Genomic DNA, 22,487 nt, shown 5'->3' on the forward strand with positions numbered 1-22,487 from the left:
CGTGAACATCGACCCGGTTGGACATATTGCTAGCAATGGAACGAGTAATCCGTATTATTAACAATTCCTGTCCCCCCCCCCCTCCCCCGTCTTCCACTAAGGAGTATACTTATATCTACTATTGGACAGTATTAACAAGTGTATTTTAAAAGACAATAGATTTTATTATGGTAATGTTAGGTATGGTCACGTGAAAATTTAATTCATTTTCTATTCCAACTGTTCCAAACGAGCACGCTCGTTTATATTATTATTTCATAGCATTTTTTAGTAATTTGGAGCAAATTAATAAAGTAAATTACTTAATAGCGCAAAACATATGTAATACAAAACATTCCAAATACTCACATGTTTTATTCTAACTTGTTTTTTACCAAAAACACAATTCTCCGAAAACATCATAAATATGTCTCTACATTAATGTTCACATAATGTTATAACGAAATGATTTAAGTAGGTAAACAGACTGTTTAAACCCTACAAATATTATAAATATGAAAGTTTTTAAAGATGTTTGGATGTTTTGGACTTAATCACATTGTAATGGCTGAATGGATTTGAATGAAATTTGATACACAACAATTCAACATACAACAACAATTCTCATAGCTCGTTTTTGAACTGAATCAAAAGGACCAAGCTGGTATCCAGGTGCTCCAGCCTACAGATGAGAGCAGTACTCTATGGGGGGCCCGGACTTGCGACTTATACAACAGTTAAGACTATAACTCCGCAAAATGTATGACCAATAGCAAAACTCCGATAAGCTTCTCAAATAAAATATTATTATATAAAGTAATATTGAAACCAATATATAGAATCAAAAATTTTAAAAATTATAAGCAACACACCATAGTACCTACCTAGTGAAATAATTCTTAAAGACCTTGGAATACGACTAGTCAGGGAGGAAATAATAGAAATTATATATTCATTTAAGAAGAAATTAGACATATATTCTAACAGGCTTGTTGATAAATTAATGACATATACAGTAACAGACAGATGACTAAAAAAAGAATTCCACGACATACAAGTAGTTTAATATAATTGATTTAATAAATTGAATGGACCATCACAGTGGCCCTGATAATGACCACAATAAAACAATACAAAACAGTAACTAAACGTCCCTGAAATAAGATTTAGATTGCTACAAAAATAGGAGGCAGTTAAAAGAAATTTATAGTTTTTTTTTTTTTTATACAATTTAGAATGGCAAACAAGCTGACGGGCCACCTGATGGAAAGTGGTAATCGTCGCCAATAGACATGAGCAGTACCACGGATATAACAGAGTATACTGTTTCGCGCATGATACCTCCCATGCGTTGCCATTCCTGAGGACTCAGATGCTATTCCTCTGTATCCAGTAAATTCATGCCATATCCCACCCTTCAAACCGAAACACAGCCATATAAACACAACTGATTTACGGTTGAAACACGAATAGGATAGAGTACAAAGTCTCCCTCTGGTAGAAATGTTTATAATAGATATTCTCAAAATATACTAAGCCGATTTTTTAAATTATTTCAACTATAGAAAGCTACGTTATAACGTGTAGTAAATAAGCCGTTCGAAGCCGAGAGAACCGTTAGTCTGAAAATAAAACTAAATAGGTACATACATAACATATTTACATAAAAAAAGTGACACGCAACGCTGACTGTTTGATACGCTTCGCTATAGTTAACGCTATCACAGATGATTAATAGCTATATGCTATAATTTAAGCCTATAATTAGCTGAATCCTGTACATAGTACGTGACCATTGCCACATTGCTACTGTTAATTTTATGCAATGACAATATTATTCATTGTTCCGCCATAGACAAGCACGCGGTTGAACCGGAATTAAAACCACCGTCACGATCAGCACATCCATTCCCACCACGAGTCCAGCATCACAAACTGACAAGTTCAATACCCTTGCGCCATATTTTGGCGTATAATACGCATCTACCTTTTCTAATGGCCGCTAAGATATAGTAAGGCTTTAAAGTTATGTAAATTGGACAGTCCACACCAACTATGTGGCATTTCATCCGAACAGAACTCATCCATAGAGTATTTTTTTTACAAATAATTATTTGTCACTAACTTATAAAATCGTCCAAACTAGATAAAGCTAGTAATTTATGCAAACCAAAATCAAATCAAGTTAAGTAGTGTGTTAATATTGTACCCGTTACATTAGTTGCAATTTGTGTAATTAGTAATTTAATAAAGATTAAAAAACAATTTTTGAGTAAAAAACAATCCAAGACTTAATTTATTATCCAGAGTTATTTGTTTTCAACTGTGAGCTGTGATTATAAAGGATTTGCTGATTTCAAAAATATTATTAAATCAACCTGCCTGCAATTTCAGATATTTTCTTTTATTTTTCATGTAAATTAAATCTAAACAGTCATTGGCATATCTTTCTACTTTGTGGCGAGTCATCAAACCTGATGAGTTCCGTTCAGACGAATCACCATCTAAGCCTCTATCGATATACCCCTATCTCGGAAGACTTTAACATTCGGAAAGCGTATGGGGTCGGCGACCGTGTTCGGCAAACCAGGGCCGTTCGTTCACTCCATTCGCCCGTACCTCCTCTATTTGTGACTTGCGTATTTACACTCGCGGCCAAGGTGAGGGACGCGAACATTGGCCGCGCCGAAAACGTTAGAGATGCGCGAATTAATAGCTAGTACTGTTGACCTCGCGAGTTACCAGTATCTCTCTGTTTTATAGTTCTTACATCATCTCCATAATGAATATTATATTACAAAGGAACTGTAAGCGTCCTTTCACCTTGGACGCTTGTAACTGTGAGAACTCTACATAATAAATTGAAATACAATAGTTGTTGATTTATTCGTCATTATTTTTCTACGTAGAAACGAACCTTCAATTCAAACGTAGAAAATAATTATACTCAGACTGATATTTAAGTCTCTCAAAATACCTACAATGCTTATTAACTACTCAACTTCGCAAAAAGAAAGTAGTTTTGATATTTTTTTACTCACTTTATAATTATTACTACATCTAGATTATTCTAGTACAGAATGCTAAGTAATAACCAATTTCCAAAGGCCTCTACCCTTATATTCTATTCGACTGTCTATTGAAAGGTCATCCACAACCCAAATGTTCATGGAAGTAAAATTCCTCTGAAACTACATTGTGCTCGACTTTATAAGGACCCATGCAAATTATTCTATATTTATTAAAATATTTTTCTAATCTTTCCAGGACATGCAAGAGGTTCTAGATGAAGACACAGAAATGAACGACTGGTTGATCAGAGACTCTAAATCGGGTGTGGTGTTGCACGACAGACTGATGACAGACGCTGCGCTGGGCGCGGCACCAATAAAGACAGAACACTCCTACAGTTTGCATTCAGACGTCGAGTCCGCGCCAAGTTCACCACACCATACCAAAGTTGACGGTCAGTATTTTAGCACACACCATCGAGGTTAAAATAAGGGTTTTAGGGGCACGGCCAGTCCACGAATCATGTGTACTTTTATATAATCCTCTAACGTAAATGTTTGTCCTTATTACGGTTTTAGCACAAAAGGCGTGTTAAATTCGGATTATGCAAATTAAATCTTATTATAATTCGCATAAGAAGTATTTTTAACCTCACTTTTAGGGATCTTACTGTTTTTTTCTTTCGAAACAAGAAAAGGTACGCCTTTAGGTTTAAAACACCCTGGCATAAACGTAATTGCATATGAAATCTGTTATTAAAGTTTGTACAAACCATAGACATTTTGCCTATTGAGAAAATATTTTCCTAGGCAAATATAAAGGAGATCAAATCGTTCGGCGCCCAAACTGCTAAAAAACTACCAAACGGTTAACTTAGGCTCCGAGTAGCGATCTAATAATTTACCTAAAGGTGCCTCGCTTAGAAGTGAAACATGTCGCAAAACGAGCGTGAACAAAATGGCAGGCAGAGAATGGTGGCTTATATGAAAGGTTGTGGATCATCTGATAGTAATAGTAGTGTTTAATCTTCGAATGTTGCAATCACACACATACTAATGGTAGCGGAATTAAAGAAAATAATTCTATTCAAATAACCAGTATTGCCTTAATGCTTAACTCATCAAAGAGATACATCATATGACCTTTGTTTTTCCCCTTCAGAATGTCGTAAAAAATAACTGGAATAATAAAACCCAAATAGGTACACCGATGCAAGAGAATAAAAACCTGTACCAAACTCGTTGCTCAGCAAGGTAGTAGTTGGCTCTCTTCTTCATAAAAAAAAAAAGAAATAAGTGCCTAAAAAAAAAATTGTTGAATATAATAACAGATTTTTCTTCAGACAACTACAGTAAAATTGCTTAAGTTACGTTAGTTCTAGTGCGGACAATACAATATTATTTCATATATAACTTCGCCCACATAACGATTTAGAACAAGACTGTGTATTTTATCGGCAATAGGTATATACAAACACATAATCTATATGAGTAACATGGTTGCACGAATGCCTTGTATTATATACGTTTCTATCTTTCTTCTCACTTAAGATTTCAAGTGTTTTTCATGTCTGTGTGTATTTAAGTGTATTTATGGAGCAGTTATTAAAATTTATAGACATAGGTACAAAACTGTTATCTTTTTTTTTCGATGTTATTTCGAGAAATTACTTAATATTCAGACATGAAATCCGTGACAAAGTTATTACCAATATTTAGCTATTTTTAACAATATTTACTTCAATTTAATATTACCATACAATTGCCGTCCGTAATGTATCGAGAGTTGCCATATGTGTATCATATATTAAAGTTATATTTATTACTAGCGCTGCATGTATGAACGGATGTGATCGTTTCAGGCGATTGTAATCAACCTTGAACAAAAAATGTGATGTTTATAATGAAACCTTATGGAAATGTCGACACGAGACGCCAATGTTGTATAAATAAAGTTCATTTTATAGTGCCACGCGTGGTTTTATCGCTTTTCGCAAAATACCACGTACGTGCAAAAATTTCCTTGCATTCCAATCGATTAAAGAATGTATGAAAATTACAAAACACATTTCACATACATTGCTTTATTCAATCCTGTCAATATCTATGCTGATATAAAAAGTATTCAGAACGTTGTTTATGATAAAATATTTCCTTACAGTTTTAAACGCAATGCTCATTTCACATTAGTTAACCTAATAGGCGTTTTTAATTAAGTACTGTGTTCGGCGTTGCGAGATGAATTGATACACCGAGGTTGGTAGTGACGTATAAATTAACTGATTAACAACTTACAATTAATATGAGATAAATATGAATTTATATACAAAACAACAAACACAGAAACGTACCTATAAGAAATAATGGAGCGACACATTAACTCGGTACGTGCACTGCTAAATTGGCAATTAATAAATCTCTTAATAAACAAACTACATATTTACTGCACTGCACGCACTAACATAAATATTGGAAACTTCATATTCGGCAACAATGCACTTTGATACTTATATTTGATATTTTTAAGTTTAAAAAAAAAAAACAAAGATATGTTAGTTTAAAATTTAGAAAAATTTTGAAAGTAAATAAAAGAACAAGGAGGAAGGTGTCCACCTATATCTCAAGAGAAGGGAATATGTACAACATTAAAGTACTTTATATAATGGGTGTTATCTCTGCACAGTTCATAATATCTATAAATATAAATATATCACACAGATTGAGCTAGCCCCAAAGTACATTCGAGACTTGTGTTATGGGATACTAACTCAACGATACTATATTTATAATAGATACATATATAGATAAACATCCAAGACCCAGGCCAATCAGGAAAAGATCGTTTTCCATCATGTTCTGGCCGGGGATCGAACCCGGGGCCTCCACGTCGCAGACAGGCGTGTTGACCGCTGCGCCACGGAGGACGACCATCTATCCACAACAGTATCCAGTTCTGTAAATTAATTTTGAAAAGCTAATTTTGGTACGTAAACTATTTTTGCTCTGTCACTGAACTGTACTGTAAATGATTATAATCTATATAATAAAAAATTATTGACTTATCTCGTTTGAAACAATTAATTGAAAATAGATAAAACTCGCGATTGTTTTGCACAAAAAGTAGTGCGTCACGAGATGAACTAACTGCAAAACTAGTTAACTGGTTTTATCGAGTATTATCTGATTCTACATTTTTTTTTTTCTAATACATGCCAGATACAGTCGCAGTCCCAAAAAGACAATGTTAAATAGACGCGGCGTCTACCATTGTTATCATAACAAACATGGCGTCACTAATAACCAAATAATATTATGTCAATCGTGTTATTAAATAACAGTTGCGACATTATTGTTGGGTACTCGAAATTGTGACAGCCAATATATTTTGTTATCTATTTGATTCGCATTCAAAATGTCATTGTGTCATTTATAAATATCAGTGCAACAATTTGGAGAAAGTTATAGATTTGGTACAATCATGAACTCATGTTTAACACCAAACTAAAAGCTTTTAATATGCAAAATATATATTTTACATATTAATAACTATTATCCGTTTGAAATTTACTTAAATATATTGATATTAAACCGTTAAAGTGTAAAGAAGTAAATAACAAATAAACAAACACACTTTCACATTTATGATATTAGTAGGAATATGTTAGATTCGTTTTATTTTATTTTTTTATTTTTACATTTATTTTATTTTTAGCTATCTCATTATCATCATCATTTCAGCCATTATCCATCCACTGCTAGACATAGGCCTCCCCCATAGAGTACCATAAGCAACGGTCCTAAACCACCAACTAACTATCTCACTTTAAATAAATTCAAAAATTTATTTGAAATTAAATCCTGTGACTTTGTATTACAAAATATATTATCATAATTATGTATGCACTCGTGCCCTAAATACATCATCATCTAGGGTATTAACACAGACAACATACGATGTAAATATCTATTCACATTGTGTTCACATCATCATCATCATCATCATCAGATCAGCCTTCAACTGTCCACTGCTGAACATAAACCTCCCCTTTGGAGGGTTTGCCAGCACTTGCCTCGCTTGGCAGGCGGATTGGCAATCGCAGTCAGGCTTTAGAGATGTTTTAAGAGGTACGTTGTCATACACACAACGGCCTAAATGAGAGGCTAAGCGCGGAAAATAGAGTCCTATTTACATTACATTTACATATTACAAGAGGGACGTTGCTGTCCATCTCTCGTCCTCCCTTAGTCTTATGGTACCCACGGGATACGAAGGGGTGCTCTGCAAGATGTGCAACGGCACATGTGTCATACATCACATCACAATAAATGTCTATTCATGAACAATAAATCGAAGAATCAGCTGAAATAGCAATAGCTCGATCACGTAACTAGAATAAACAAAATATAGAAAAAATAATCTCTAGATGGGATTTCCCCAATGTTCCGTAATGTTCAGAGCGACGACCTAAAAATGTATCGCAGATGTCCATGTATGCAAATTCACTTAGTTCAAAATCGTTCTTTTTCGTTCGTTTGAGGATTTTCGCCAGAATGTAGGGTGTAATTTGAACAGGAATGGTGATTATTGAGGTGTAAAAAATAGACTATTTTATATTACATATAGTCACGATTGTCAACTGCTAATTTATTACTCTATAATTGTTTTGAAAAGATTACTTTCAACAATAATAATAAATAACAGCTTGATTTAATTATGCAAGGGTATCTATTGTGTTTATTGCTTCATTATTTCATTCTCGACAAGCTGTTTCCCACGACTTTATTTGTATAAATAAATGTATAAAGTTTTTTTTATGCAACTTAGAAAAACAAACAAGCTGACAGCCCACCTAATGGAAAGTAGTAATCGTCGCCTATAGACATGAATAGTACCATGGACGTAACAGAGTAAACTGTTTCGCCTATGATACTCCCATGCATTGCCATTCCTGAAGACTAAGGTAAAACCTTAGTCTTCAGGAATGGCAATGTCTTGGCTGTGAATTCACTGCTATATCCCACGCTTCAAACCGAAACATAGCCATGCAGACACAACTGCTTCACGAATGGTACAGAGGTGCCTAAGCAAACGACTCGTGTACAAAGTCACCCTCTGGTCAAATATATGTTAAAATAGGAAGTAACCTACTCCTGTACCATATTTCAATAAAATTCAGTCAGCCTTTTAAGCGTGATTGAGTAACAAACCTCCAAACAATTATGCAGACTTTCATATTAAGAATGTCCCAGCTCGCGTTTTTAAACTATATAAAAGATAAATGAATAAAGATTATTATTATAATAATAAGTACTAGGATAGGATATTGTATAACGCTAATATAAATAATGAAACTATATTCAACCAAAAAAAAAACTACTTCATTTGTGACAAAATCAGTTATTTTTATTTAAAAACTAAACTACTAAACCATTTTGGTAAAATTCGAATGGGACCAATCTGTAAATATACTTTTTCAGATAAAAAGAATATATTTTTAAATTGGTTTACATCAGACGGAGTTATGAAGTAACAAACATAAAAAAAAAATACAACCGTATTAACCGTATTTAGCGCCTTATTTTTGAAGTCAGTTGAAAGTGCTCTCTTTCATTCATTCACTTGTCTATCTGCTCACGACGATAGTATGAATAAACCTTATCTCAAAGTAGCGTTGCCAGATTGGGTATTTTATTCGCAATTTTGGGTAATAATTCAATATTATTATTGAATTATTAATACTCACTTCGTGAACATGAAAAGTGAAAATTGACACAAATTTGTCACAAAGGTGGCAAACAATCATACAAACCGTCTGATGGTAATCAGTTACTGTAGCCTATGGACGCCTGTAACACTAAGGATATTACATGCACGGTTACAACCCTGTAGAAACCCTAATTTACCCTTTTTGAAGAACCCCATACTGCATTCTCTAGTGAAAACCCCGAAAAAATATTTCACATTTGGGTAAAAATAAAAAATAGCATATGGCAACCTTATCTCAAAGTGCTACTGGAGTGCATAGTACACTAATTAATATGTCTCCGAATAACATTGAAGTTCATTTATATTTACTGCGTTTGTTATTGGTGCGGTAAGTAGGTAATGTCAAAGGTGACTGCCATAGTGTTTACTTACTCATTGTCAAAGTAATCTATGTGACGTCATTATTATTGGCACTCGCTAGCGCCTTTTATCATAGTAACTGAATTAAGATAAAAACAAGACAACATGACCAACATTTTATTATTTAGTTCTATTTTATGCGAAATAATAATAATAATCGGCATTGCATTGTATTTATTTATAATTTAAAATAATTACATTACAATTTCCATTATTTATATTATGTTATTATTCATATTGTTAATATTTTTACTTATTTAATGACATTTAATAATTTACTTCTATTTTAATGTTTATCAAACACAAGGCATGCTGTGGTTGCCTATAAATGTAAGAACAGTTAGATTTAATCTACCAGTGTATTGTACTGAAATGTTTACCTGTATCTTATGTTGGTAATCCTATAAATAAATAAATATGTAGTAAATGAGATCACATATTGTTTCAATAGACTATAATGAAAACGTAACCCAGTTTTATTGAAATTATTGCATACATTCTAAATGAAGTTAGCAACAAATCGGAACATTTAATCAATTAACCGATTGACTCCTCTATTGAACATCAGCAGACTGTCATTTGTTCATTTGATTACATTTTCAATAAAACCTATTGAAATAAACTATCCAAGGCGTCAAAATCTACAATACAAATAATTAAAACATTATTAAAAAAAAAGGCGACTTATAATCTTTATCAAAAAAAAAAAAAACATGATCGCTGCGAACACATCTTAAAAGAAAAAAAAAACTATATTAACTAACACTATGAAAACATGACCAATACTATTGGGTCTATGTATATATTCATGGAAATTCCAATCCTTCAATGCATCGCCTACCTATTTCTCTGTTTGCCCACCATACGTTGTTAATTCCACCAAATAAACTTATATTCGATATTTACTTAAACTATTTATTTATACTTTATATTAAAGTATAAATCAATTCCATTTAACGTCAAAATATCAACTAAAATATTTTTGGACCTTCTCATAACAATGAACAATAACTAGCACAACACGACTTTATTCCATTCTAACGTCTATTGTTCTATTGGTGAAACCCTATAAATGATTTCATATTGTTATCTTATAGTTATTTTTTTATATAAATAAGCTTCGGTTTTTATTTTACAAATAAATAAAATAAATGAGTTTTTTTCATGCTTTTATTGAAACCAATACGTTTCTATCTTTATTTTTACCACTTTTCAAACAAAATTAATTTATTTGTATTTGTCGTCATAGTTGTAAGACTAATTAATTCTTTCTGTTTTATCCATCTTAGTCTCCGCCTTCCCTGCCTTCTATGATAAAATTTTGTCTTCTACAATACTATTCATAAGTTCATCATTTCCTATCGAAAGTTATAGCAATTACTCAGATGTTTTTTTTTTGCGAAACGAAATCTTTATATGTTTGTATAAAAACAAATATAGAATAAAACAGTATGTATATATTATCATTTCGTAACGCAGTACATACGTTACGAATCGTTAATGATACAACGAATTCGTCCCGGAGTAGAGGGTATCCTCATATCCTCGTAGATTGTCCCTTGGGATTAGTGATATGCCAGAAATTCATATTCGTAAAAATCCGAGAGAAAATGAAATATGTATACTTTTCTGTATTCGTTCCACTTTGACGGATCTTGAACGGGTCTTTTACATTATTAAATTTCATTACGTAAATAAGTATATGAAATTCTAAATATAAGTAGTAATAAAATATCATTAAATTCCGATTACTTTTCATTTTATCTCTATTTTTTACAAACAGTTCTAGTAAAATTAAATATAAAATAAGAAGTATTTTATTACTTTTTTTTAGAAAAAAAAAACGAATCCGTATTCTCTAATCTAAACACTATTAATCAGTACTCGTATCCGTATCCGCGAATATATATTTTTAAGGATCCGGCACATCACTACTTGGGATGCTTACTGAATCTACAAATTGATTACATTATCAATATCCAATACGAATTGCCGTTAATCAACTAAGTTTCGTAAACCAAATATGCGTGTAGGTATCATGTAAATTTGACCTTTACCTGTAGGTTCGTTTTGATTGACATTTAGAAATTTATAGTAGAATTATACATATGTGGCCAAACTAAATGTTATATCAACGCAGGCACTAGGTGCTTATAGCGTACCTATCGTTTTAATTAATTATACTAGAAATTTTAATTATGTTATCAAAAATTAATGTTAGGTATAAGAAAATTTGTACTACAATAATTTTCTAATTATTATCTGTACATTACACATTTATAATATTAGTAAGGATTTATTAGGTTAAATCCTTACTAATATTCTACCATTAACTACTAATTACTAGAATACTCGTAGTTGTAGGATCTACAAGTATTCTAAATGTAAAAGTTTGGAAGATTCTAAATGGAAAAGGGTGGATGGATGTTTATTACTCTTTCACACAAAAATTAATGCTCTACAAGAACTAGCGAACGAGTTTGAAATATTCTACACGGATAAGTTATATTCTAACTTAGAACATAGGATATTTTATATACTAAATCACGCGGACGAAGCTACGAGATGCAGCTAGTGATACATATACATGTAACTGACTATCCCGGGGGGAAACGGGATTGTTCGTAATGGGGATTAGCAACCCTATTGCTAGCAATATACCCAATCAGGTCGACCTTCTCGCAGTTCCCCCTGGAAACCATCGTGCCTCATTTGTTGTTGAAATCATGAGGCCAATTGACCTGCTTCATCCTCACCTATCATCATTCACTGGTGCCTCGACACTGTAACATACCGATAGCGCAGGCGTAGTTACCGTTCCATTATCATTCATTAAAAAAAAAACTGACAACAATTTGCCGTTACCAAAAGTTTTTTTTTTTTTTATTTTACAATCTTTGTAGTTATTTTCCGCTTGTTCAAACATTTTTAGGCGTCTATCAGACCTTAATTATGTAATCTACTATCTTACATATAATGTTGTTGATCACTGTGATTGTTTTGCATTCAACATTATCGCTTGTAAATATTTTTTTTATAAAATTAATGTTTAAATCTTTATCGCGGCTGTCAAACGTGATCAATGGCTACTAATTTGATCGGATTGCATTAGGAACTGTAATTTATTATATGCCAGTGATTACAAAATACTAATTTAAAATGTACATATCTACATGATAACTATGTGATATGTGAAAAGAAAATAAACTGAGGCTAAATACATAAGTTTGAAAATGTTATTTTAACCATTTTTTGTTTACTGATGGAGATACGAAAAGGAAATTATTCGCCTAGGATTTTATGAATATCATTACAACGCTTCTAAAGCTGTTAGAAACTACCATAATCATGAATCTTAGAATGTTTAAACACGTTACGTAGCCGTAATCTAAGAGAATCAATAGAACGCTTCTAATCTAAAAATTTTAAATTAGAAATAACCGTATAATTATGGGTCATTTGATGTTTAAAAACTTTTTGTAGCTCCATTTGAAATTATTATTACCCTTCGGACACGAGATCAATCTAATTTGAACGATTCGTATATTTAGGGGAATCGTTTAGATTAATAAAATTGCCTTTTAGTAGATAGGTTTTATTTGTTTTTATTACATACATTTTTTTTATTTCTTTTTATTGGTTTGTATTTATGAGTTTATAGAGACTAGAATAAACGTGATCATTTTTTACATAAAGTTGTCTCAATTTTTGAATAATCATGAGCCATGTAACACAAAATTTTGAAGAAAATATTGAATAGTACAAATACAAGTAAATACTAACTATAAAAATAACAACCGATGGGGACATAATTTTTGAATGGCTACCTCGTACAGGCAAACGCAGTGTAAGACCCCCCTCCCCACTAGATAGAGTGGCGACCTCAAATGCATTGCAGGGAGTCAGTGGATACAAGTAGCCATCTTACATGGGATCTTTCCTTATGATAGTCTATGGAGAAGACCTATGTTCAACAGTGGACAGATAACACTGCTGATTAAGCTAATGAAGTGATGATGATGATGACTATGTATAAACGAAATATTGTTCTCTAATTTTGGTTGCGGTTTATTCTGATAGCTAACTAAACTTTATCTCATTGCTATAAGGTATTGTTTAGCTTAATTTCACCATCACATGAATTCAGGTACTGAATAGATAGATAGATAATTAATATCAAATAAAATCAATACATATTTACTATACGTGCGTACGTGGTCGTAGCGTACTCACTTATCTCTATCACTATCGAATAAAGATAATATCTAAATCATTTCTTAAAATACAACTGTATTATGGCTCCTAGAGGATCAAGCACTGCTTGCACTGTTTACGTGCTTTAAACATGTGTGATGACACGTTATCACCACAGAGCGGCGATAAGCACGTAACACAATGTAACCAACAACCAGTGATCCAACTAACGCCTTTGAAGATTTATTTAGACTGTGCACGTAATTTGTTTCTCAATCATATAATTCTAGAATGATAAAAAATAATCACATTAATTTTTCAATCATACAGCTAAAACGATAAAAAATATTAACTTTCTTAATCTATTTTTAATATAGATTTTGTTTTTGTAATCGATCATCGTTTTGCATATATCATTCATAATATCATTGCCTTGTATATATTTATCGTTAAGTTCCTGTTACTTTTTTTATGCAACTTAAAATGGCAAACAAGCTGACGGCGCATCTGATGAAAAATGGTAACCGTTACATCACGGTGACGGTTACCACTTTCCATCAGGTGAAATGGTATACCTAGTATACATCATGTATTATAGACATGAGCAGTATCACGGACATTACAGAGTATATTGTTTCATCCATAGGTTATAAATCCTGAGGACTATGGTGTTATAACTCTGTACTCTATAAATTCCATGCCATATCCCACCCTTCAAACCGAATTACAGCCATGCAAACACAACAGCTTCACGGTAGAAACACGAATGGTAAAGAGGTAAGCAAACGATTTTTATACAAAGTCAACGTCTGATATACTGATTTGGATTCAGCAATTTATTCATTGTAATTTTTGTTAGTATTTATGTATAAAGCTAAATATTCAAGGAAATTAATTTGTTTTCTTTTCGTAGAAAGGAGGAGGAAAATCGTAATTTGTCAATACAATTTCTCGTTATTTATGTCGTGTAATATGTCACATTTTCTTATTGATTTGTGACTTACATTTTAGTCACAAATTAAATTTATGAAATTACTTATATCAAATTAAGTTTTTTTGAATGTGTATGCGATTAATTGCTATAATACGAGTATTATATACTAGTGATCCGACTTGGCTCTACAAAGGTAGGTAAAATAATAATCTGTGGCCTATATTACTCATAGGGATAATGTAGTATTTTGTTTGTGTCAAAATTTTTTAAATTGTTCCAGTAATTTCTGAGTTTATTCGTTACAAACATACAGAAATACAAACCTTTCCTCTTTATAATATTAGTGTAGATTATAAATATTAAATATTGTAAAAATATTTCTTACTCAGTCATAAATGTTTGGATGGTTTTGCAAGAAATTCAATAACAATAATTGCTTAAGAATTTCGCATACAAAAGATTTAAATACATGTTTGAACCTGAAAATATCATCCAATTTTTTTCTCCTTTTAAAATACTAATATTAGAGTAGTTCTAGTAGTAGTTATAGTTGTATGTACAGATATATGGATATCTCAATTCACGTGAGCAAAGTCATGAGATTCAGCTAGTGTTGAGTAATTCTCGCCTAATCATGTTCGCAGTGGTCGTTTTTTCCTCGAAAGTTACTTACAAAGTAATACCAATAAGCATTACATTGTATGGAGGTACCGCTTCTTAAAGAGCCAATCATTTTTACGGTTTCATTCGTTACTGATTTCGGTGAAAGGCAGTCATTGGGTGAATGCACGATGATCATTTTAACGATTTATCTCGAAATGTCAAGTGCCTTGTTAATGGTACTATGGAGTCATGGTCATGCTGGCAAAATCACATGCGAGCGATGTAGTTAATACGCGAAATATTTCCCTTCAGAAACCTCTGAATACCTCAATACATTCAAAAATTGATTTTATTTCTTTATAGATAGATTTTTTCAGTTAACACATAGGAGAAGAATATAAACCAGCGATCCCCAATGTCAACAATAATCACTGATAGAAGACAGTGAATATTGTTTTCGACTTTCATATGGTCATTCTTGGTGAATTCGTTCTTCTTCATCTAGCCATAGTTGGTACTCTGCCAGTGTAAATCCATAGCGCAAGGTTACTGTTCCATTTAAAGACACCTACCGCTGTTCACAAGGCAGCAGGTCGAATATTGCCACTTGTAGAGTTGTACTGTTGCGTTGACTTATCAGATCCTGACACTAAATATATAGATGGAGTATTTATTATATATTTTTTCTATTTTTTTTTTCTAAATGTTTTACTTACTAATCAGAAGTAATTGCATAATTTGCAGTAGTATTTTCGCCAATTTCGGCCAAAGTGTGTAAAGTATAAAGATTTAAATGCCAAAGATTTACATCAATATATTGGAAAACTGTTAGGTGTTCCGTTTACATATTATCTTCTTCTATCATTTCAATACTTACATTATTCACTGTATATGAGCCCCTTGCCGTCTGATCCCGGTATAGAATAGGCCACCCTTTCCTTTCTCGTGGGTGTTGTAAAAAGCAACTAAGAGAACTTAATGGTTGAAGGATAGGCAGCAGCGTCCCTCTTAAAACATCACTAAAGCCTAACTGCGGTTATCAATCCGGCTGCCAAGAATGGTAACTACTAGCAAAACCCCCTAGCTGATATGATGAGCCCCCAAAAACTGCTTTAGTTAAAGAGCCTGAAAGTTTCATCTAATATTATTAATTACAGCTGAATACTACGCTAAACACAACATACATGTAAGGCTGGGTTGCGTTGTGAAAATCGTCTGCAATTGACGAGTTAATCATGCGTCCCCAATTAATATTCAATAATGTAATTATTTAAATTCACCTGCAAATTCGGTTCATTAAAATAATTAACGTGTACGTAGTGTTCGTATACGCATATAATAGCACCTCAAATTAGCGTCTATAAATTTTATAGATCAATCAACTTGTGTGTTTTAACTTGTTGATTTAGTACTACATATACTGTCTTAATATATTTTACTGTTTGTGTTGTGACTAGGGCTTGCATTTGAATATTCGAATTATTTTAGAATTATTATTCGAACAGTAAATCATTGCTATTCGAATAATTTTATATCCACGTTTTCTGTTAATAAAATAAAAAAAAAATAGACTTAAAAAAATTGTTTTGTACTCAGCGATTTTTACTTTACAGCGTTGTCAAGGTAGCAAAACAGAATATTCGAAGTTTTTTTTTTTTTTTTTTTTTTTTTTTTTTTTTTATAGAACTTAGAATGGCAAACAAGCTGACGGCCCACCTGATGGAAAGTGGTAACCGTCGCCTATAGACATAGTTATACTCTTTACTTTTCACTATATCGTTGATTTTCACTTATTTTTTACTTTTGGATTATTTAAATATTTACATATTGTTCTAAAAAGGAAAATATATAACGAATTTTCTAATATCAAAATTATCGAATATTTGCAAACCCTAGTTGTGACTTTTTAATGGAACATTATTTATATATTACACTGATATTGATACTATCCTTTCAACAATTAGTTATCTAGAAGATCCAATTACAATTAGTTATAACGTACATACAACTAATTATAATTTAAAAGTGTTTTCTATATTATTTTATGGCTATATAATGTACAGTAAAATAAATATAAAAAACAAAGAACTTCATCGTGACAAAATTATTATATAGATTACAAATTATCACATAAATTTCAAATATAATAAAAATATCCGCCTAACTTTCACAAAAAAAAAAATGCAAGCGAATTGAGAATACCCTGCTTTATGCTTTTTACTTTTTTTATTTTCTTACAACTTAAGTAGATAGTAAAATTTTATAGAGGAAACGCAATAAAATTAACGCCCTCCTCATTTCCAACTGTTATGCCTTGTAATCAATCAGTCAGTTAACGTCTGTAAGGTTATAGAATGCAATAAACAATCGAATCGTATAATACCGTTTTAAAAATCATCGAAGGTGTTAATAAGGTACGCAACGTTCACGGCATGCCGACATTTCCCTCCAATGGTATGTGGTTGGTTGCATACGTGCAATATTACAATATTAGGAAGTTAGCAACAATAATTAAATGAATAATCATCACCTTACCGTACTTATGCACATATTGTACTTTTTAATTAGTGCATATGAGAATGTGATTGTTAAAACAGAAGAAATAACATAATAACTATAAAACGCATTAGAAGAATAACAAATGGGGAGGTTTTTTTTTTTTTTTTTTGATGGGTGAAAATGGTATACCGCCGGCGTATCCCGTTAGCGCAGGCGGGGTTCCCGCCTACGCTAACGGGATACGCCGGCGGTAAATAGGGAGGTTGAGACTTTACTACCTTTGCCCGGTTTTTTTTTTTAACTTTACCCTTAGCGTAGTATACGTAATAGAATTATTTTTGTTCACTGCTCTTATTTTATTAGATCATTTGTTAATTAGTGTCTGTATCTATGACATCATTTGTGACAGACATTGTGCTCTACGAAAAAAAAAACTATTTCAATCGTAGCAAGACCAGTTGTTTTTATTTAAAAACTACACCACTGAACTGATTTTGATAAAATTTCTATAGCATCAATCTAAAAGTATATCCTTTCAGATAAAAAAAGATTTCTCCAAATCAGTTTGTAAGTGACGGAGTTATGAGGTGACAAACATAAAAATGCAGCCAAATTGAAAATCTCGTTTTTAAATAGAATTAACACTCAAACTCACTTTCACATTTATAATACTTACTAATAAGAATTAAAGGTATTGCAAAGTCGTTAAAGCAAAATGTAATATGAGAATATTAAAATTAATATTGATTGTATTTAATTGCCTCCTAATATTATAAATAAAACAAAATAAAATATAAAGAAACAAAGTCTTTTGCAATATATTATTATTTGCAATATATTAAAATATATTTTTGAAACTCAGACTTTTTTTTTATACAACTTAGAATGGCAAACAAGCTGACGGCCCACCTGATAGAAAGTGGTAACCGTCACCTATAGACATAAGCAGTACCATGGACTGAACAGAGTATACTGTTTCGCCCATGATTACCCCCCCCCCCCCCCATATTCTATGCTATTCCTAAGGACTCAGATGTTATTCCTCTGTACCCAGTAAATTCACGCCATATCCCACCCTTCAAACCGAAACACAACTATGTAAACACAACTGCTTCACGGTTGAAACACGAATGGGACAGAGGTACCCAAGCAATCGACTTTTGTATAAAGTGTCCCTCTGGACTCGACTAATTATAATTAATCACAGTTGTTATTTTAACATTATAAGCTCTGTAAATAGTGACATCTATGTTATTACATTACGCTAGTATTTTGCGTAAATGAAATACTTGGTTTGATTCTCAGTCAGAACAATTTAGGAAACGAACTATCCTAAATTGACTCGGTTCTGGGTGTTCTGCACTTTGCACTAAATTCGTTATCTGATTTCTTACAACCATATATCTTATCTCCAGGACCAGAAAATGCTATAATTGTATCGTACCTCTTTATCTATTATTTTATTTATTTATTTTCAGATATGGAAGACGAATGTTACCCAGCAATGCCAGCGAGCGCGTGGAGTAATCGAAGGCGATCCAGCGATTCCCCCCCACGGGAAGTGAAGAGGGAACCCAAATCGGAACCCGAGTCTCCAGCGTCCTCCTGTCCACCGTCACCGACGCCCGGCACACCTGTTACACATCTCGACTATGTCATTGACCACACGGTAAAACTAAATAAACCACTTTTTATATAATTTAAAATTATTAAATAGTTTTCATTGTTTTTTTTAATTGCTATAATAATACATTCGTTGTTAGATTTCGATGCAAAAGCTATTAATGAAGTTGTGACCTCTTGCTCTAGCATGAAAATGTAGGCAGAGAGACTGACAATTTATACATATTATTTGTTATATTACGACACCCACGGGAAAATAAGGGGTGGCCTATTCTATGCCGGGACCACACGGTTAAAGAATGACGAGGAATGGACAGCGTCCCTCTTAAAACATCTTTAAAACCTAATTGCAGTTTCCAATCCGCCTGCCAAGCGTGGCAACTATTTGCAAAACCCCCCCAAGGAGGAGACTTATGTTCAACAATGGATAGTTAAAGGCTCATATGATGATAATGATAATTTGTTATATTAATTTGAAACGTTATAGATATTAAGAACCAATAGAAACATTTATTTTAATTATAATTTTATAAAAACTATTTTAATAATTCATCATTTTATCATATAGTAGAATTTTAATTTTTTTTCTATTGTTGTCTATTTCAGGGAATATTCTGTGACGTATTATTTATCTATCTAAGAAAATATGTGTCAAATATTAAAAAAAATCGATTAAACAAAAAAAATACAATTCAGGACAATCATTTACTTTTTACTCCTAGATTTTTCTTTATGGCGAATGGAAATTTTAACACAAATTTTCATTCGCCAGCTAATCCTGAACCTTGTAAATTATTTTTAAATATCAAAAACAACATTATATTAGTATGACATTTATGTAGATACATACGCTTATCTGCAGCATGAATATTAATTACTTTGACATATTACTGCGAATTCGTTGCTTCGCCATTATCATTACTGCAACCGGACTATAAAATTAAATTTTGCGGTACTAAAACATTTCAACAATATAGAATAAAATGTCAACATGGAACGTAAAAATTTATTTAAAAAAAATCACTTTACAATCATCGCAAATAAGTCGCATTATATAAATAATAATTATAGTAGTCGGTCGTGGCATTTTGTGAACCATTTTTTGGCAGTTGTTTTTTATAACCATTCCTTTTTTTGCTCTTACACGTTTACATTTCACATTTTTTCTCGGTGCCGTAGGTCACGGAGTGTAAATGATACGGAAGCGGTCTTTACTGCTTTATATTACAGAAACTTAACAAACAAACATTTTTTTTGTAATGTAGTGAATAAAGAAAAAAATAACTTATATACTCATAGCAAAAACTTATTTAATTGGGAGTCATGGCTGAATAACTATAATTACAGCAATATAACCAAATACGACGTGGGCAGTTTTCATGGAATATTAAGAACACGTTAAATGGTCATTCTTAATGTGAATTGCATGTAATTAATCAAAGTAATTGTGTAATTGCAAAAGATGGAGCCTGTCATTAAAATATGAACACTGTCTGAGCTGCATTTACTAAATATGTAAAGCAGGAAAAGTATATTGTTCATTACAGAACTGATTGAATTTAATAAGTTAAAATTATTTTGAAAGTGGTGTTGCTCTGGGCGATTTCTGTCATAAATCGGAAATTGATGATATTTGTGTATTCGTATACAAAAAGCGAAATGTAATTAAAAGTACAACTCGATTGCTTTATCCTTGATTTTCCTTCATATTCAATGCCAAATAGATACTGCCTTTGCAAAACAATATAGATCATTTATGAGTACAAGCTAATATAAAGGAGGTGTAAGTGAGGAGCTGGCCATGTGGTGCCGGTATAGAATAGGTGGACGTACCTACACGCTAGTGCAATGACCAGTTTATTCGTCACTGATCAGTAAAGTGTGTCCTGGTGATGAAATGAAGCTGTAACACATTGTTTTATTAACATTACTGTATTATTGTACAGAACAATGTCTTAGAGTATGTAACATTATGTAGCTAACATTAATAATTAAGCTTTAAAATAGATTATAATTGTTGTCTTCAGACGGGAACTATCCACATGCCACAAGCGGTGCTCCAAAAAGTGGGTGCGGCAGGGGTACCACAGTTGCTGCTCAGCGCCGCGCCGCGACTAGCCAACTCACTCAGCTCCAACAAGCTCTCCATTAAAGTCACATCCAGTTCGAGTGGTTCAGGTAACGCATTTTAAAGTTTTTTTTTTATAATACTTAGAATGACAAACAAGCCGATGGGCGATCAGATGGATGGCCCATCTGATGATGGTCATTTGATCAAAAGTGGCATTACTTAGGGCACGCCTACCCTACGTATGTAATTTCAGTGCCATATCTCATTTTGCAAATCGAAATAGCACAAATGTGTGTAATGGTACAAAGGTATTTAAAGCAGATGACTTTTATACAAAATCTCTTTCTGGTTCTCTGGAAGGCCTTACAGCCTCAGGTATAAAGCTCTTTAAAGGAAACTTGGTGATGTTATTTATCAAGTACTTTCAAAATTTAATTTCATGTAGACTGGCCACAAAAAGAGGATTAGCAGAACAATTCTTGTCTTTTATTATTATACTGTTGTATACCTAATGATTAAGCAGTTAATCAACTCTCCCCAGGGTTCAACTTGCCCCCAACGCCGCCGTCGTCTCTATCGTCATCAGACAGCGAGGGTGCATTGTCGCCGGCGCACGAGACGGGAGGTGTAGGGGTGGCGGGTGGTACGGGGGGTGGGGGAGCGGGCACTACAGGAACCTCCGGACGCCGTCCCCACCTATACATGTCCCACCATTCTAGACAACCCATCAATACGCCACTTATTAGTAGTCAACCGGTACGTATTTCAATCAATTACTTTTGTTATAATAGACGCTGTATCCCACAACTTTGCATTTGTAATAATTTACAAAAGCAAGTTTGTCCTGACGGACAGAAGTATCTTATATGCTAAACTACGATATAGTTCATTTGTATACCAAATTTTGATAAAATCTCTTCAACTGTTAACAAGAATCTAATTCTTGAAGTGACTCGAAGTTGTTATTTTTTTCTTCCCACGATCTATGAGGCATATGGACCAAATTGGTCACTTGTAAAAATTTACCCAGTTTTTACATTATAAGAGTTTTTTTAGAGATGTCATACATCTCTAACTTTCCACAATTCTAGCAGAACTATTGAATAGATTTTCATTCACTAATAATATTATTCAATAACTCATTTATATATATATAAATACATTATTTGGTCCTTCGAGCCGGGTGACTCTAATAACTATACAATGATCTTAAAATTTTCTTATTAATCTTTCTTTTTTCAATTTGCAGAAAGGTTCTACTGGCACGCTGGTTCTAACAGAAGAAGAAAAACGAACATTATTGGCTGAGGGATATCCAGTTCCAACTCGTCTACCTCTCACTAAAGCTGAAGAAAAATCGCTCAAGAAAATAAGGAGGAAAATAAAAAATAAGGTTAGCTCTCCGGTAATCGCTTACTATCTGACAAACCGTATACTTGATTGCCG

At 32.6% G+C, this 22,487-nt stretch overlaps 1 protein-coding gene across 2 annotated transcripts in view; it reads left to right on the plus strand.

The window, feature by feature from the left end:
• LOC113509089 (cyclic AMP response element-binding protein A) overlaps positions 1-22,487 on the plus strand; it is a 144,580-nt gene that overhangs the window by 116,972 nt on the left and 5,121 nt on the right. The window contains exons 1-6 of one of the 2 annotated variants that reach the window (XM_052895607.1): positions 12-16; positions 3,247-3,445; positions 18,826-19,016; positions 20,998-21,148; positions 21,583-21,797; positions 22,291-22,434. In XM_052895607.1, the coding sequence (XP_052751567.1) occupies positions 3,250-3,445; positions 18,826-19,016; positions 20,998-21,148; positions 21,583-21,797; positions 22,291-22,434 (897 nt within the window). In that variant the 5' untranslated portion in view covers positions 12-16; positions 3,247-3,249. Of the gene's footprint in view, positions 1-11; positions 17-3,246; positions 3,446-18,825; positions 19,017-20,997; positions 21,149-21,582; positions 21,798-22,290; positions 22,435-22,487 lie in introns of those variants that run through there. The other variant, XM_052895606.1, reaches the window with a different exon arrangement.

Source organism: Galleria mellonella, unplaced genomic scaffold, assembly GCF_026898425.1.
Source record: "Galleria mellonella isolate WM207_F2 unplaced genomic scaffold, CSIRO_AGI_GalMel_v1 utg300, whole genome shotgun sequence".
Classification (NCBI taxonomy): Eukaryota; Metazoa; Arthropoda; class Insecta; order Lepidoptera; family Pyralidae; genus Galleria; species Galleria mellonella.